Source organism: Tupaia chinensis, unplaced genomic scaffold (assembly GCF_000334495.1).
Source record: "Tupaia chinensis unplaced genomic scaffold, TupChi_1.0 Scaffold146177_1, whole genome shotgun sequence".
Classification (NCBI taxonomy): domain Eukaryota; kingdom Metazoa; phylum Chordata; class Mammalia; order Scandentia; family Tupaiidae; genus Tupaia; species Tupaia belangeri.
The window spans coordinates 2,400,221-2,417,897 of NW_006206032.1; the positions used below are offsets into that span (position 1 = coordinate 2,400,221).

Consider the following 17,677-nt stretch of genomic DNA (forward strand, 5'->3'; position numbering starts at 1 on the left):
GTCAAAAAAAAAAAAAAAAGTAACAGGGAGAGGGCCAACAGGTGGCATAATGGTTGAGGGTGCTGGATTCCCACCCGGCCGACCATGGTTTGAGTCCTGGACCCAGTGGTTTGCTCTCTCAATTTCCCTCTCTCTCTGGTCAAATTAAAATAACAGTAATAATAATAAATAAAGTTAAATAAAAAATATTTAAAAACCAAAGTAACAGGGAGGGAAAATGAAAAAGCACCACCCATGCATCCACAATCCCACCTCCATTTCTCCTATCCTTTTTGGATGATGGACAGAAATGCACGTGCATCTTGTGTGTGTTTCAAGCCACTGGGTTAATAACTTGAGGCATGTAGTCAGTCATGTGGGATCCAGCCACTTTACCCACCACACCACTCGTCCAACTAATTTGTTTACTTTAAAAAAAAGAATTTTACTTAATTACTATTATTACTTTCCAATTTGACTAGAGAGAGAGAGAGAAACAGAAAGTGAGAAAGCAAGCTGCCACGTCCAGGACTCAAATCATGGCCAGCCATATGGGAGTCCAGGACCTTAACCACAAAACCACCTCCCAGCCCCCTATTTATTTAACAGTTTATTTCCTACATGAGAGCAAAACAGAGGGGGTGGGGAGGCAGACACTACCAACACATTCTTCACACTGTTATGCATCCCCAGCCTCAGCCAACCAGATCACACGTGTGTTTATGCACACCTAGCACACATGGAGAGGCCTCTGGAAGCAAACCTGGGACCTTCCCATATGAGTACAATTATATTACCCCTGCACCACTGCCTGGCCCCTAAAGTTTCTTTCTTTAATTGCAAGAGGGCATGTGTGCACCAGAAAGCGAGGAAAGAAAACCTCAAAAAAAGCATAGTCACACCTCTATCATTTCTTCTCCATTTCTACATTATGTCAGGATTCGAGTGCACACACACACACACTTGGCATGTTTTTCAAGCTACCCAGGTCCAGGATCAAACTATGGTTGACCATGCACAACTCTTAACCTATGCTATGGAGTTGGCTCTACTTATTGGGTCATCAGAAGTTATGAAGTATTCTTGTATAGGAAAACATGTCATGACTTTTCCGACAACCTAATACTTGTTTCATGGGGTAGGAAAAGACAGGCACTTTCAATAGTCTCAAGTGAAGAACCTTCCTGCAGCCTTCCAAGTCAGCCAAGATCATGAACATGCATAAGTGCCAGGCATGCACAGGCAGACCCAGGAACTGAACCCTGATCTTTCAGATAGCTTCCAGCACTGGAGAGTGATCTATTTCTACCATGATTATAAAGTTGCATCAAACACACACTTCAAGTACACCTCATGTCTAATTACATAATATGCTAATTGATACCTAGAAGTTGCAAACGGTCTTTGGCCATAACCAAATTAGTCATCATTTTAGCTTGAAGGCGTCTAGCTCTTTCATACTGTTCACCTGAAAGGAAAAAAAAAATTTAATTAAAATATCTGTATTGTCCTACTAATACTGTTTCAAGATAAAATATCATCCTATCTACTCTCATGGAAAACCAAAGGTTTTACGAAGAAAACTAAAATATTTGGGGGCTGGCAGGTGGCATGGTAGTTAAAGGCGCTGGATTCCCACACGGCTGACCACAGTTTGAGTCCCGGACCTGGTGGCTTGCTTTCTTGCTTTCCCTTTCTCTCTCTGGTCAAATTAAAATAAAATGATAATAACTAAAATTAAACAAATAAATAATTCTTAAAAAAAGGAAAATCAGGACCAGCAGTTAGCGTAATGGCTATGTCGCTGGACTCCCATGTAGTCGACCACAGTTCGAGTCCCGGACCCGGTGGCTTAAACGCACACCAGGCGCGTGTGCGTGCATGTCCAAAATCCCAAGAGGAGAATGGAGGAGAAGGGATTGCGGCATGGCCATCCCCATTGGGGGGTGATTTCTTGCTTTCTATCTCTCTATCTATCTCTGTCTGTCTGGCGAGCGCACACGCCCTATAGCAAAAACCTCTCCCAAAAGAAAAAAGGAAAATTAAAATATTTGTAAAATAGTATCTACTAAATCAGTTACGGTTCTCGTGATGGTTTCAGAATTTCTATGGTTGGTCCAATTTTGTGCATACTTCATGGCGCCTAACACATTTTTATCTTCTCGTTTCAAAATCCTGTATTTTAAACCGGGATGTATTTTACAATCAGTGCATGCGCCCTATAGCAAATATCACTCTTAACAACAACAACAAAACCTGGGACTCACAGATGGAATAACAGTTATGTTGCTAAATTCCCACATAGTTGAATATAATTCAAGTCCTGGAATTGATGGCTTAAAACTCACGCTGGGCATGTGTATATCCATGCCCAAAATCCCAAAAGGAGAATGGAAGAAAAGGGATTGTAGCATATCCATCCCCCATGGGGAGATGATTTCTTGCTTTCTGTCTCTCATGGTCTCTCTGGTGAACACACGCATACTACAGCAAAAATCTCCCTTAAAGAAAAAAAAAAGCCAAACTTCCCATGTTTACTGATTCTATTCTGCTCTCTTATATACCAGAATCTAGTAAATATAACAGTAGTCAAAATACACAGGGGAAAGGCAAAAAGGAGAATAAATATTGGCCACATTATAACAATTGGAGGTTAGATGACATATTAATACACAGTAGAATCTGCCAGCCAGTCAATAAACATCTCTGGATGAACGACTAGCCTAAGTACTACTACTTTTGCTTCTGTATTTATATTAGCTATGATAAACTGAAATCCTTTATTTATTTAATAGGGGCATCCACATACTACAAAATATTAACTGCACAATTTAAGAATACAGGCTCAAGGGTCAACAGGTGGCATAAGGGCTAGATTTCCACATGTCTGGCCATGTTTTGGACCAGCAGCTTTAAAAATCACTCCAAACATGTGTGTGTGTGCACCCAAAATCCTGGGAGAAGAATGGAAGAAAAGGGATTGTAACATGGCCATCCCCTTTGGAGGTTGATTTCTTACTTTCCCTCTCCTCTCTCTGTCTCTAGTGAGCCAACCTGCCCTATAGCAAAAAAACAGACAAACAAACAAACAAAAAAAAGAATACAGGCTCTTAAGTCAGACTCCTAGGGTTCAAATTCTTTTTTTTTTTTTCTTTTTTTGGAGAGGTTTTTGTTATAGGGCGCGCATGCTCGCCAGACAGACAGAGAGACAGAAAGCGAGAAATCACCCCCCCCAGGGGGGATGGCCACGCCACAATCCCTTCTCCTCCATTCTCCTTTCGGGATCTTGGGCACGCACGCACATGCGCCCGGCGTGGGTTTTAAGCCACCGGGTCCGGGACTCAAACTGCGGTCGACTACGTGGGAGAGTCCAGCGACATAGCCATTATGCTAACTGCTGGTCCCCTTGGGTTCAAATTCTGATTCTCTATAATTCTGTAGCAGGTGTCTTAGGTAAATTACTTAACTTCTCTGTACTTCAGGTTATTCATCTGAAAAATAAAGATAACAGCAGCAGTTATACAGCATAGGAGGGTGATGAAAATTAAGAGATACTACATACAAAGAGCTTACAATGATGCTTGACCCTATAGTATTAATTAAATATTTAAAGATAATTATTAGACTCTAATTTGTATTTATTTATTTTTATTTTAGAGAGATTTTTTTGTTACAGGACACATGTGCTCACCAGAGAGAAATAGACAGAAGGAAAGCAAAAAATTTCCACCTGGGGAGGATGGCCATGCCACAACCCCTTCTCCATCCTCCTTTAGGGATTTTGAGCATACACATACACATGCCCAGCATGAGTTTTAAGCCACCGGGTTCGGGATTCAAACCATCATTGACTACGTGGGAATCCAGTGATGTAACTATTATGCAACAACTGCTTGTGCCCATTAGACTCTAATTTTTAAAAAAATTATTTACTTAATTGTATTTATTCATTCTCTCTCTCTCTTTTTTTTTTTTTTTTAATTTTACCAGAGAGAGAGAGACACACACAGAAAGAGAGAGATTGGGAAAACGAGAAAGAAGCCACCAGGTCTGGGAGTCAAACTGTGATCAGCCATGTGGAAGTGTCTAGCGCCTTAACCACCATACCACCTGCTGGTCCCCATAGACTCTAATTTTTAATTTGAGGTGATAGGCAAGTAAATAGGAGAACTGCTTTGTCTTTTTATTTATTTCCCTCTTCCACAAGTGATAGATAGAAAGACAGCAACCACTAACGGGTCTTCATTTTGTGATTTACTCCCAGCCTTCTACCAGCTTGGAATGTGTGCCTAGCATACTCAAGAAGGTCTCTGAACTTGAACTGGGAACCTTCTCATGAGGGACTGCCTTGCAGAGTGTCAAGTTTCACCAACATACACCCTCTGGCCCCATTTGCCCTGGTTTTAAAAAGCCAAGTATTGGTGCCAGCAGGTGGTGTGGTGTCAATGTGCTGGACTCCCAAATGGCTAACCAAGTTTTAAGTCTCTGACCTGGTAGTTTGCTTTCTCTCTCTCTCTAAAAATTAGTAATAATAAGTAAAATTAAATAACAATTAGAAAAAAGATTAATAAAATTAAATAATTATTTTAAAAAATTTTTTTAAGTCAAGTATTAATCACAGAAAGATATTTAGGATCAATCCTGTGGCCTTATCATTAAGGAAGCTGGACCCTATATAGCTAACTATGTGGCTTGAATCCTAGCCCCAGTGCTTGAAGAATATGCCACATGTGTGTTAGTGCCCCAAATCTCAAAAGGATGGAGATACTAAAGAGAATGGATGACACGACCATGCCCCATTGGAGGATGTTTCCTCCCTCTCTCTCTCTGATGAATGTGCATGCTCTCTGGCAAAATTTGAAAAACTAAAACAAAAATTAGACATTTACAGCTCATATTCTTTTCTTTCAACTTAGTTATTTATTAATTTTTCTTTTTGAGAGAATTTTGCTGCAGGGCATGTGCGCTCACTGGAGACACTACCTGGGCGGATAGCCATGCCGATATCCCTTGTCCTCCATTCTCCTCTCAGAATCTGGGGGACGCACACACATGTGCCTGGTGTGAGTTTCAAGCCACTGGGTCTGGAATTCGAACCAGGCTGAGTATGTGGGAGCCCACTGCCTTAAACTGCTATGTTATCTGCTGGCCCCTATTTTTTGTATTAGCATTATTTATGTAATTTTATTTATCATTATTATTTTTTAATTTGACAAGGGGGGGGTGAAAAAAGCAAGCTGCCAGTTTTGCAACTTGAACCGCAGTAGACCATCTGGGAGTCTCGTGCCTTCACCACCACACCACCGGCTGGCCCCTAACCCCTATTTTTAAAAAATGTGCTAAGGGGCACATGTGCTCATGAAAGAGAGAGAAAAAGAGAGAGAAAACAAGAACACAAGTCACCAGGTCATGTGGGAGTCCAGTGCCTTAACCACCATGCCACCTGTTGACTCCAAGTCATATTCTCTCTCACTCTCTCTCTCTCTCTTTTTTTTTTTTTTTTTTAAGGTTTTTGCCATAGGGCACATGTGCTCACCAGAGAGACAGTGAGAGGAAATGTGAGACGTCACCCTCCGGGAGGATGGCCATGCCACAATCCTTTCCTCCTCAAGTCTCCTACTGAGATTCAGGACATACATGCACGTACTAGGCATGAATTTCAAGCTGCCAGGTCTAGAACTCAAACCACAGTTGGTCACATGGAAGTCCAGTGCCTTTAACCACCATGTCACCCATTGGCTGCCCTATAGATCATATTCTAACATACAATCAAGAAGTATTACCCACAAGTGCAAAGGGAATTGTGGTGTAAACAAATATAAACATAACTTTACCTTGTCCTGTAACTATAACAGCTATTCCTTTTTCTAGTTCTTCAATGCCTTTTTTATACCATTCCACAGCTTGCTCCTTCTGTCCTGCTTTAAAATAGAAATAATTATTTATATATATATATATATATCATGACCAAGAAGAGTACACTAAACATTTCTCAAAGCATGCTATTGATAGATGATACACGAAAAATAAGGTTGTGATCAATAAGTCTGAGAAACATCACTGAATGACTTCTTGGTACTTTAAGCATCTTATGTGTATATGAATCTCTAAGAGCAGGAATATAGTCACAATGTTTCTCAAAATTTTAGGGCTGACTCCTTTGTTCCTTATGATGTTCTGATACATATATTTTTTTAAAGAGAATTTTTTTGCTATAGGGTATGTGAAGTCACTGGAGAGACAAAGACAGAAAGCGAGAAATCACCCCCACCACCCAGGGAGGACAGTCGTGCTACAATTCCTTCTCCTCTATTCTCCTCTCAAGATTTTGGGGAACCAGCAGTTAGCGTAATGGCTATGTCGCTGGACTCCCACGTAGTCGACTGCAGTTCGCGTCCCGGATCCAGTGGCTTAAAACTCACCCCGGGCGCATGTAAGTGCGTGCCCAAGATCCCGAGAGGAGAATGGAGGAGAAGGGATTGCGGCATGACCATCCCCCCTGGGGGTGATTTCTCGCTTTCTGTCTCTCTGTCTGGCGAGCGCACGTGCCCTATAGCAAAAAACCTCTCCAAAAAAAAAAAAGATTTTGGGCACACACGCACACATGCCTGGCATGAGTTTTAAGTCGCTGGTCTGGAACTCGAACTGTGGTCAACTATGTGCGAGACGAATGACATAACCATTATGCCGTCTGCTGGTCCCCTGATACTGATTCTTATTATCATTGAAATGCTGGGAAAATGGAAAGAAATTTGGGGAAAATATACTTTCAATAAACTTTTTAAAAAATACATAGTGCTGTTGGGGCTGGCAGGTAGCATGGTGGTTAACGGTGCCAGACTCTCACATGGCTGACCACAGTCACAGACCTGTTGGTTTGCTTTCTCTCTCTTTGTCCCTCTCTGGTCAAATTAAAATAAATAAATAAAAGTTAAATAACTCTTTAAAAAAATAGTGCTGGAAAAGGTAAACATGATCTTAATAGTAGTGAGGGAAAAAACACTGTTCAATATAATTATATTCAAATCTGATATCATGAGTTCATTTTTGGGTGCCCCCTTTATAGAGTAAGCTTTTTTATTTTTTTAAAGAATTATTTTGTTTAACTTTATTTATTTATTTTAATTTGACTAGAGAGGGACAGAGTGGGGGGGGGGGTAAGAAAACAAGCTGCCAGACCTGGGTCTTGAGCCGTGGTCATCCCTGTGGAAGATCAGCATCCTTAACCACCATGCCACCTGTGGACCCCTTATAGAGTAAGTTTTTTTGGATTTATTTTAATTGTTTTATTTTATGGAATTATGTATTTAACTTTATTTCTTCATTCATTATTTTTAATTTGACCAGAGAAAGACACAGAAAAGAGAGAGAGAAAGAGCAAGCCACCAGGTCAGGGACTCAAACTGTGGTCAGGCATGTGAGTGTGTCCAGCGCCTTACCAACCACACAACCCGCTGGTCCCCTAGAGTACATTTTATTTAACAAATGATTACATCAAGAGGCCTGGTATATGAGATTACAAGTGTGGCACTTAGTAACATTTCTATTTTCTTTGAATCAAATGGTGAGTTTATGACATTAAGACTTTTTTAAGATTTATTAATTATTATTATTTTTAAATTGTTATAGGGCATGCGCACTCACGAAAAAGAAAGAGAGAGTGAGAAAGCAAGCTGCCAGGTTTGGGACTCAAACTGCAGTCAGCCATGTGGGAGTCCAGCTCTTTAACCACCGTGCCACCTGCTGATCCTCCATACCTCTTATCTGAAAGTATAAAACTACCAGCAGTAGGATAGATTTGTAAGTCAAAGGAAAAGACTAGCAATAGACCCATACATATATTGTTGATTGATTTAGATATAGATAAGAAATTCAACAAAGAAGGAATAGGGCTAGACCATGACATACCAGTTAAGGAAGCCAGACCTACATGGCCAAATGTGCAGTTCAAATCCTGGCCCTGGAGGCTTGAAAAATACAACAGGCACATTTATGTGTATGCCTAAAATCCTAACAGGATGGGAAAATGGAGAAGGTACTGCAGTGTGTACCCCACAGGGCCTGCTTACTCATTCCCTTCTCTGTCTGGAGCTTTCATTCAAATGCAAATATATGGGACATTCATAAGTAAAGAAATTAACTGTGGCCATATAAAAAAATTAAACTGAAATGTATCATAGACCTAAATGTAAAACCTAAAAGTATAAAACTTGTGACAGAAACTATAAACAAAATTCTTTGTGATCTTGAGTCAGGCAGAGATTTCTTCAAGGGAACACAAAAATCATAACCATAAGAAAAACACACTGATGGCCTGGTTAAGGCACTAGACTCTCCCACACAGATGACTACATTTTGAGTCTCAGATCTGGTGGCTTGCTTTCTCTCTTTCCTTCTCTCACTCTCTCACTCTGTCCCTATCTGCTCAAATTAAAATGAAATAAATAAAGTCGAATAAATAAATAAATAAAATTATTGGAAAACAACAACAACATTTAAGGGATCGGCAGGTGGCATGGTGGTTGAGGTGCTGGACTCTCCCACATGGCTGACCACAGTTTGAGTCCCAGACCAGGTGGCCTGCTTTCTCACTTTCCCTCTCTCTGTGTGTGTCTCTCTTTGGTCAAATTAAAATAAATGAGTAAATAAGTAAAATTAGATAAATAATTCTTTAATTAAAAAAATAAAAACACATTTAAAAATAGTGGGCTTAATCCCAGGAGGTGACGTGGTGTTTAAGGTACTGGATCTCAGGCCAACTCCAAGGTTTGAGTCCTCAGAACTGGTTGCTTGAAAAACAAGCTGGATGCATTTGTGTGTGTGTGTGCCCAAAATCCCAAGAGAAGGGTGGAGAAGGAACTGTGGCATGCCCATGCCCTCTGGAGGATGATTTTTCACTCCCTCTGACCCAAATGAATGCAGGTACCCTTATGGCAAAAAAAAAAGAAAAAGTTAAAAAAAAAAAAAAGGTGAAAAAGCAAAATATATACTTTATCAAAGAAGAGACATGAATGTCAAATAAGCACGTGAAGGCTGGCCTTGTTACCTAGTGTTTATGGGAGCTGGATTCAACATGGTCAACTGTATGATTAGAGTCCCAGACCCAGCAGCTTGAAAATCACATCAGCCTCCTGTGCATTCACTCCTAAAATCCCAACGAGTGGCCAGCTAGGTAGTGTGGTGGTTAAGGCAGATGGATCCCACATGGTTGACTATTAGACCTGGCAGCTTGAGGAGCTCACTAAGTGCTCAAGTATGCGTGCATGCTCAAGGTCCCAGGGGGAGACCAGAGGAGAAGGGACTTCCTGGGCATTCCCCCTAAGAAGTGCATCCTCACTTTCTCTATGTCTCTGATAAGTACATGTGCCCTATAGCAAGTTAAGAAAAAGACGGAAGATGGAGAAGGGACTGTGGCGTTACCATACTCTTAAAAGGGTAACTTCTGGAGCGTGCAGATGGTGTAGTGGTTATGTTGCTGGACTCCCACATGGCAACTGTGGTTTGAGTCTCAGACCCAGTGGCTTGAAAATCGGACTGGGTGGATGTGCATGTGTGCCCAAGATCCCAGGAGGAGAACAGTGAAGAAACTGCATCGTGGCCATTTCCCAAGAGATGATTTCCCACTTTCCCTTTCAGTGTCTCTGTCTCTTTCTGGTGAGTGCACCTGCCGTAAGGGAAAAACCTTTTTTTAAAAAAAAGAAAGAAGGTGCTTTCTCCCTCTCCTCTTTGTCTATCTCTCTCTGGTGAGCCCATCTGCCCTCTGACAATTAAAAAAAAAAAAAAAAAAAGCCAACATACTAAGTAAAGAATGAGGGTGGGAAAGACTTCCATCTGATTTTTTTAAATAAAGTATCTAAAGGTCATCGGGGGGTGGGTGGCTCTGTGGCCTGGTGGTTGAGGTAAGTGATCTTACATGGCCAACCACATGGTTTGAGCCCCAGATCCAGTGGCTTCAGGAACATGCCCAATATGTGTGTGCATGCCCAAAATCCTGAAAGGAGGGAGAGATGGAGAGGGGACTGTGGCACGACCATTCTTCATGAGGATGCTTTCTCCTCTCCCTAGTGTCTCTCTGGCAAGCACGTGCAGCCTGCAGCAAAAAGGACAAAAAAAAAAAAAAATCTAAGGATCAAAATTAATGTAAGTATTTTTTATTACTCTTTATTTCTTTTTAGTTGCTAGGAGGTGCATCTGGTTGCCAGAGACAAGGAGACAGAAAGCAAGAAGAGAGGAGCACCCCCACAGAGTGTTGTGACACCGTGATCCCCTTTCCAGAGCACTCCAGCCTTCCAAGATTTTAGGCACAATGTGAACAACCTTGAGTATTTTCTTTCTTTTTTAAAAAAAATTATTTATTTAATTTTACTTATTCATTCATTTATTTTAATTTGACGAGAGCGAGAGAAAGCGAGAAAGCAAGCCACCAGCGCTGGGACTCGAATCAGGGTCGACCATGTGGGAGTGTCCAGCACCTTAAACACCACACCACCTGCTGGCCTCCAACCTTGAGTATTTTCAAGCTAACCTGGGGATCTGAACCCACAGTTGGCATGTGACTATAAGAACTACAGTTTGGTTTGTTACTGTAGGCACTATAAACTTGGCAGAAGTATTAAAGCTCAAGAGTGGAAAAAAATATATATAGTATAGAAGAGCAGACAATTTATACATTGCCTGATGACATAATTCCAAATCCGGGGGGTCATACTGGCATAGTGATTATATTGCTGGACTTCGACATGGCTGACCATTGACTGAGTCCCAGTTTGGGAGCTTGAAAATCATGCTGGGCATGAGTGCGTGCATTCCCAAGATCCTGGAAGGAGAAGGAATTGTGGCATGGTCACCCCCCCACCCCTGGAAGTGATTTCTCACTTTCCCTTTCACTGTCTCTGTCTCTCTCTCTCTCTCCAGCACAAAGGCAAAACCTCTTAAAAAAAAAATCCAACTTTGTTGGGTGAAGTACAGTAAATAAGAGAGTAGAAAAGAGAAAAATGTTAGGGAAATCCTCCTTCAATAACTTAGTATATTTTCACTGACTGCTTTAGTCCATTATGTTGCTAATAAAAGAAATATCTGAGTAGGGGACTGGCAGGTGGCATAATGGTTACACTGCTGACTCTCAATCTCATAGTTAATTGCAGTTTGAGTCCCGGAAACTTAAAACTCACACCAGGTGCATGTGCTGCATGCTCAAGATCCTGAGAGAAGAATGGAGGAGAAGGGACTGCAGAGTGGCCAATTCCCTGGGGGGTGTTTTCTAGCTTTCTGTCTCTCTGGTGAGCACATGTACCCTATAGCAAAACATCTCTCTAAAAATAAATAAATAAATATCTGAGCCTGGGTGATTTATAAATAGAGAAGAGTCCAAGGTAGTAGTGCAGTGGTAAAACACAACACTTGGGGAGTCAGACCTTCATGGAAAGGTTTCAGGTTCATATTCCGAGACCTCTTGACTATGCCAGGCATAATCCAGGCCTGGCTGAGGCTGGATCATGGCACTGAGACCCTCCTGGGAGGGTGGTCTGCCTCTCTTGCTTATGGAAAAAATATATAAACTGAAAAAAAAAAAAAAAGAAAAGAAAAAAAGAAAGAAAGAAGAGAGGTTTATTTAACATGCAGTTTTGGAGGTCTAAGGTCAAGAGGCCACATTTGGTGAGGGTCTTCTTGCTTGTGGACATTGCAGAGGTTTTCCAGAAGGTGAAAAAAAACATGCAAAAAAGCTTATGTCTATGTCCGTTTATCTATTTCATTCCTTCTCCTTATAAACCCACCAGGATTCAATCTACTCTGGTTACCTAAATCCTAATCACCTTTTTTGCCCCCATTGTAAGAGAAAGAGGGACAAAGAGACACCTACACAAAAAGATAAGGTGTTTGTTTTTGTTTTAGTGTTTTGCCATATGGCAAGTGTGTGCTCAAAGATGTTTTATTCTATGAGATTTCTAGCATAAGCAGTTATAAGAGAAAGGAAGTGAGAAATCGTCCCCTGGAGGGATGGCCACATCACAATCCCTTTTCTTCCATTTTCTTCCCAAGATTTTGAGCAATCATGTACACATGCCTAGCATGATTTTCAAGCAGCTGGGTCTAGAACATGAACCATGGTCAGCCATGTCCTAACCACCATACCACCTGCTAGCCTGTGGTGATAGAAATTTTTGACAAGGTCTCTGTGTTGTGATCTCCCTGCTCCAGCTTCTCAATTAGCTAGTATTTCAGGGGGCTGTGCCCAATATATTTCACTCAGCCTAGAAAATGAACCCTGGCCTCTGATGCAGCTTCCAGTTTCCCAGTGGTGGTACTATCTGTGTGCTACCATGACTGGGCCTAAACACTACCTCTTAATCCTGGCCTAAACACTACCTCTTAATCCTATAGTAGGATTAGGTGGTTTGGTTTTGTTTTTAGAAAGGGTCTTTTTGCCATAGGGCGTGTGTGCTTGCCAGAGAGACAGAAAATGAGGAATCACCCCCCAGAGAGGATGGCCACACAATCCATTCTCCATTCTCCTCTTAGGATTTTGGGCACGCAGGCACACATGACCAGCGTGAGTTTCAAGCCACGGGGCACACAGGGGGGGTTTAAAAGCCACTGGGTCCAGGACTCAAACCACGGCTGACCACATGGGAGTCCAGAATTGTAACCATTATGCCATCTCCTGACCCCAAGTGTTTTTGTTTTTACGATAGCATATGCATGTAAGTACACGCACGAGAGAAAATACCCTCTACAATCTCATCACATCATAGTCCCTTTTTCCCTAGCCCTTTAGTTCCTCAGGATCTTGGGCACTCACATGCACACCCACCATGTTCTCAGGACAACCCCAGGAACCTAACCTGCAGTTGGCCATGTGACTTCCACCACTGTAGTCTATCAAACCATAGCATTGGTCATCCCTTAACTGTCATTAGGACAACTAACCATAACCTTGAAAATCCAGTTACCAGGTGACCAGGGCTTAACTGTATTCACACTAGAAAAAAACATAAACTGTGTTAAAAATAAATAAATAATAACTAGAGGGACCAGCAGTTAGCGTAATGGCTATGTTGTTGGACTCCCACGTAATCGACCGTGGTTCGCGTCCCGGACCCGGAGGCTTAAAACTCACGCCAGGCACGTGTGCGTGCGTGCCCAAGATCCCGAGAGGAGTACGGAGGAGAAGGGATTGAGGCGTGACCATCCCCCCTGGGGGGTGATTTCTCACTTTCTTTCTCTCTGTCTCTGTCTGTCTGGCAAGCGCACGCGCCCTATAGCGAAAACCTCTAAAAAAAAAAAAAATAATAATAATAATAACTAGAAATAAAACAAGAGGTAAAGTCTGTAACAATGGCTGTTTTTTTGTTTCTTTAGCGAAAATGCCATTAAGTATTCTTGCAGATAAATGTAAAATGCTTGTTGTGGAGGGGCCAGCAGGTGGCGTAGTGGTTAAGGACACTGGACTACCACATGGCCAACCACGGTTTGAGTCCTGGACCTGGTGGCTCGCTTTCTCACTTTCTCTCTCTCCCTTGCTCTGGCTCTCTCTCTCTGGCCAAATTAAAAATCAATAAATAAAGTAAAATATAAAAATTAAAATAAAATGCTTGTTGTATATGTAATAAGGAACGGCAAGTGGCATAGTGGTTGAGGGCACTGGACTCCCATGTGGCCGACCATGGTTCAAGTCCCTGACCTGGAGGCTTGCTTTCTCATTCCTCACCCCCTCACTCTGTCCCTCTCTGGTCAAATTAAAAATAAATAAATAGGGGACCAGCAAGTGGTGTGATGGTTAAGATGCTGGACACTCCCACATGGCTGACCACAGTTTGAGTCCTGGACCTGGTGGCTTGTTTTCTCACTTTCCCTCTCTCTGAGTCTCTGGTCAAATTAAAAAAAAAAAAAAGAAAGAAAATGGATTAAAGAATTCTTAATAAATAAAGTTAAATAATTTTTAAAAAGTATTATCCTTTTGAAAATACATATCAACAGATTAATTCCTACTTTATTCTAATGGTGAACAGAAACTACTACTTTAGAACAGAAACATTATGCCTAGGAAATTAAGTCTGAAATCAATCCTTTCAAAATGGTAGGTATATAGCAAGTTTTCAGAAGTACAAAAAAGTTACCAAATCTGACACTTCTGGTTTATGAACTCCATATTCATTCCCCTCCTCCAGCAGCACATGCACTTGCCAGAAAGTGAGAAACAGAGAGAGAAAGAAAGGGAGTGGGAGAAAGAACCCCTCAACAGGGTGTGGTCACATCACAATCTCTTCTCCATTTCTCCACCCTGTCAGGATTTTGAACAGGCACACATACATACCTGGTGTTTTTCAAGTTAATGGTCCAGGATTTAAAACATGTTTGGCCCTGTGGGATCCAGCTCCTTTAACCACCTGGCTATGGAACCAGTTCTCTTTTATTTAACTTTAAAAAAATTATTTATTGGGGCTCAGCAGGTGGTGTGGTGGTTAACGGCACTGGACTCCCACATGGTTGACCATGGTTCAAGTCCGAGACCTGGTGGCTTGCTTTCTCACTTTCTCTCTCCCTCCCTCCCTCCCTCTCTGGTCAAATGAAAATTAACAAATAAAGCTAAATAAAATAATTTTTAAAAAATTTATTGGGGCCAGCATGTGGTATGGTGGTAGGGATGCTGGACTCTCACATGGCTTACCCCATGATCAAATCCCATAGAGCATGTGTACTCACCAGAGAGAGGAAAGTAAGAAAGCAAGACTCAAACTATAGTCAGCCATGTGGGAGTACAGTGCCTTAACCACCACGTCACCTGCTGGCCTCCCATTCTCACTTTCTAAAAACAGATGTAAGGGCCAGCAGGTGGTGTGGTGGTCAAGGTGCTGGACTCCCACATGGACGACCACAGTTCAAGTACCAGACCTAGCAACTTGCTTTCTTGCTCTCCCTCTTTTTCTCTTTCTCTGTCTCTGGTAAAAATAGAATAATATTAATATAATATAATAAAATAAATAATTCTGTATTTAAAAAATGTAAACAGGCATTTGTGTGTGTATTTTTTAAAATTTATTTATTTAACCTTATTTATTATTATTATTTTCCAGTTTGATCAGACAGAGAGAGGAGAGAGGGAAAGTGAGAAAGCAAGCCACCAGGTTCAGGACTTGAACTGCGGTCAGCCATATGGGAGTCCAGGGTCTTTAACCATCACACCCATGCTGACCCTTTGTGTGTGCATTTTAAAGAACAAGGTCAGACTACATACAATTATAAAGTTATACAGCAATTTTTTGAAGACCTGCTGTTTTGAGAGAGCCGAGGAAATCCCAGAAAAAAAAAAAAAAAAAACCTGCTGTTTGGGTTCCAGTAAAAAGCATAATAGTTATGTCACTGGACTCTCACGTACTTGACTGTGGTTCTAGTCCCAGACCTGGCAGCTTAAAACTCACACTGGGGGTGTATGGCATGCCCCAAATCCTGAGAGGAGAATGGAGGAGAAGAGATTGCAGTGTGGCCATGCCCCCCAGGGGGTGATTACTCGCCTTTTGTCTCTCTGGCGGGCACATGTGCCCTACAGAGAAAATGTATTAAAAAAAAATACCTGCTGTTTTAAATATAGGTATATACATGTTTATTTGCATACACACACATGCACACCAGTTAGGAATAAATAGAAAAGGACTTAATAAAGACAATTTCTGGGACCAGCAGGTGGTGTGGTGGTTGAGGTCTTGGATTCACACATGGCTGACCATGGTTCAAGTGCTTTCTCACTTTCCCTTTTTCTCTGGTCAGTGTATGTGTCCTTTAGGATATTAAATAATAATAATAAATAAAATTAGATACCAGCAGATGGCATAATGGTTACGTTGCTGATGGCTGACCACGGTTCGAGTCCCAAACCCAGCATCTTGAAACTCATGCTGGATTCATGTGTGGTGCATGCCCAAAATCCCAAGAGGACAATGGAAGAGAAGGGACTGCAGCATGGCCATTCCCCTGGGGAGTGATTTCTAGCTTTCTGTCCCCCTGTCTCTCTAGCAAGCACACACACTCTAGCAAAAATCTCTTTAAAAATAAATAAATAAAGTTAAATAAACTTGGGAGCTGACAGGTGGTATAAATTTCAGTTACCCCATGTATAAAATGGATAACATAGGTTATCAGTCTTCCAAGGAAGTTCAACAATTAGAAAAAATATTGACAAAATTATTTAATGGCTTGAGAAAAGTGAAAGATATGTAGTATACATAAAATACACATTTATTAATCACATAGTGAATGTTTATATTAACACAGTTCAAACTCACACTCACAAGAGAGAGGGGGATGGCAGGTGGCACGGTGGTTAAGGGCTCTGGACTCCTGCACGGCCAACCGTAGATCGAGTTCCAGACCTGGCAGTTTGCTTTCTCAGTTTCCCTCTCTCTCTGTCTTACTCTGTCCCTCTCTGGTCAAATTAAATAAATAAATAAAAATTCTTAATAATAATAATAATAATAATAAAAACCTCACAAGAGTGAGATTCTTCTCAACTATCAGAGAATGTGGAGAATGCAGAGAACTAGAATGCAGAGCTGTGCAAATTAACTGGTATTCAATAACATTACTTAGTTTATTATTTTTTAAAAGAATTATTTTAACTTTAACTATTATCTTCCTATTTGATCAAAATGAGAAAGAGAGAGAGAGAAAGCAAGCCACCAGGTCCAGGACTTGAACTGTGGTGGGCCATGTGGGAGTCGAGGGCCTCTAACTACTACACCATCTGCTGGCCCTTAATAACTAATTTAAGGATCAGCTGGTGGCGTGTGGTGGTTAAGTTGACTGGATCCCACGTGGCTGAGTTCAAGGTTTGAGTCTGGGACCCAACTACTGGTAAAACACGGCAGGTATGTACCCAAAGTCCTGAGAGGAGACTGGATAAGGGATTGTGGCATGACCATGCCCCTGGGGGGGTGCGTACTCTCTCTCCCGCTCTTTCTCATTTGCTCATGTACCCTATAGCAAAAATAGATAAATAAACATTTAATGTAATTAGTAGACCTCACATATCCACTTAATATGTATCCAGTTACCATTTCATAGTTAAATAGGATTTCCTATCCTATTCCTCACTTTTTAAAAGGTTTGGTCCCAGACAAAGTAAGGCCTTTGTGAGAAATGAGAGTCAAGTTGAGTGTCTTTGTGCCATCAGAATAAAACTCAAAATAAACAGTAATCATAAAAAACTACAAATTTAGGGGCCGGCAGGTGGAGTGGTGGTTAAGGGCACTGGACTGCCACATGGCAGCCTGCGAATGGATTCCTACACGGTGGCTTGGTTTCTCACTTTCCCTCCCTCCCTCTCTCTCTAACTCTGTCCCTCTCTGGTCAAATTAAAATGAATTAATTAAAATTCAATAAAATAATTCTTTAAAAAAAAACTATAAATTTATATGCAACTACATTAAGATGAGATCTAGGGACCAGCAGATGGTGTCATGATTACATCACTGAACTCCAGCATAGCTGACCGTGGATAAAGTCCCAGACCTGGGGGCTTAAAATTCATACTGGGCATGTGTGCCCAAAGTCCCAAGAGGAGAACAGAGGAGAGGGGATTGTGGCATGCCAATCCCCCCTAGGGAGTGATTTCTCACTATCTCTTTGTCTCTTTGCCGAGTGCACATACCCTACAGCCAAAAAAAAAAAAAAAAAAAAAAAAAAAGGGGGGGGTTTTAAGAGA

At 41.4% G+C, this 17,677-nt stretch overlaps 1 protein-coding gene across 1 annotated transcript in view; it reads right to left on the reverse strand.

Moving 5' to 3' along the window:
• SPAST (spastin) overlaps positions 1 to 17,677 on the reverse strand; it is a 95,968-nt gene that overhangs the window by 56,210 nt on the left and 22,081 nt on the right. The window contains exons 5-6 of the mRNA XM_006168814.3: positions 5,814 to 5,897; positions 1,364 to 1,447 (exon numbers count right to left, since the gene is read on the reverse strand). Coding sequence (XP_006168876.1) covers positions 1,364 to 1,447; positions 5,814 to 5,897 — 168 coding nt within the window. The remainder of the gene's footprint in view (positions 1 to 1,363; positions 1,448 to 5,813; positions 5,898 to 17,677) is intronic.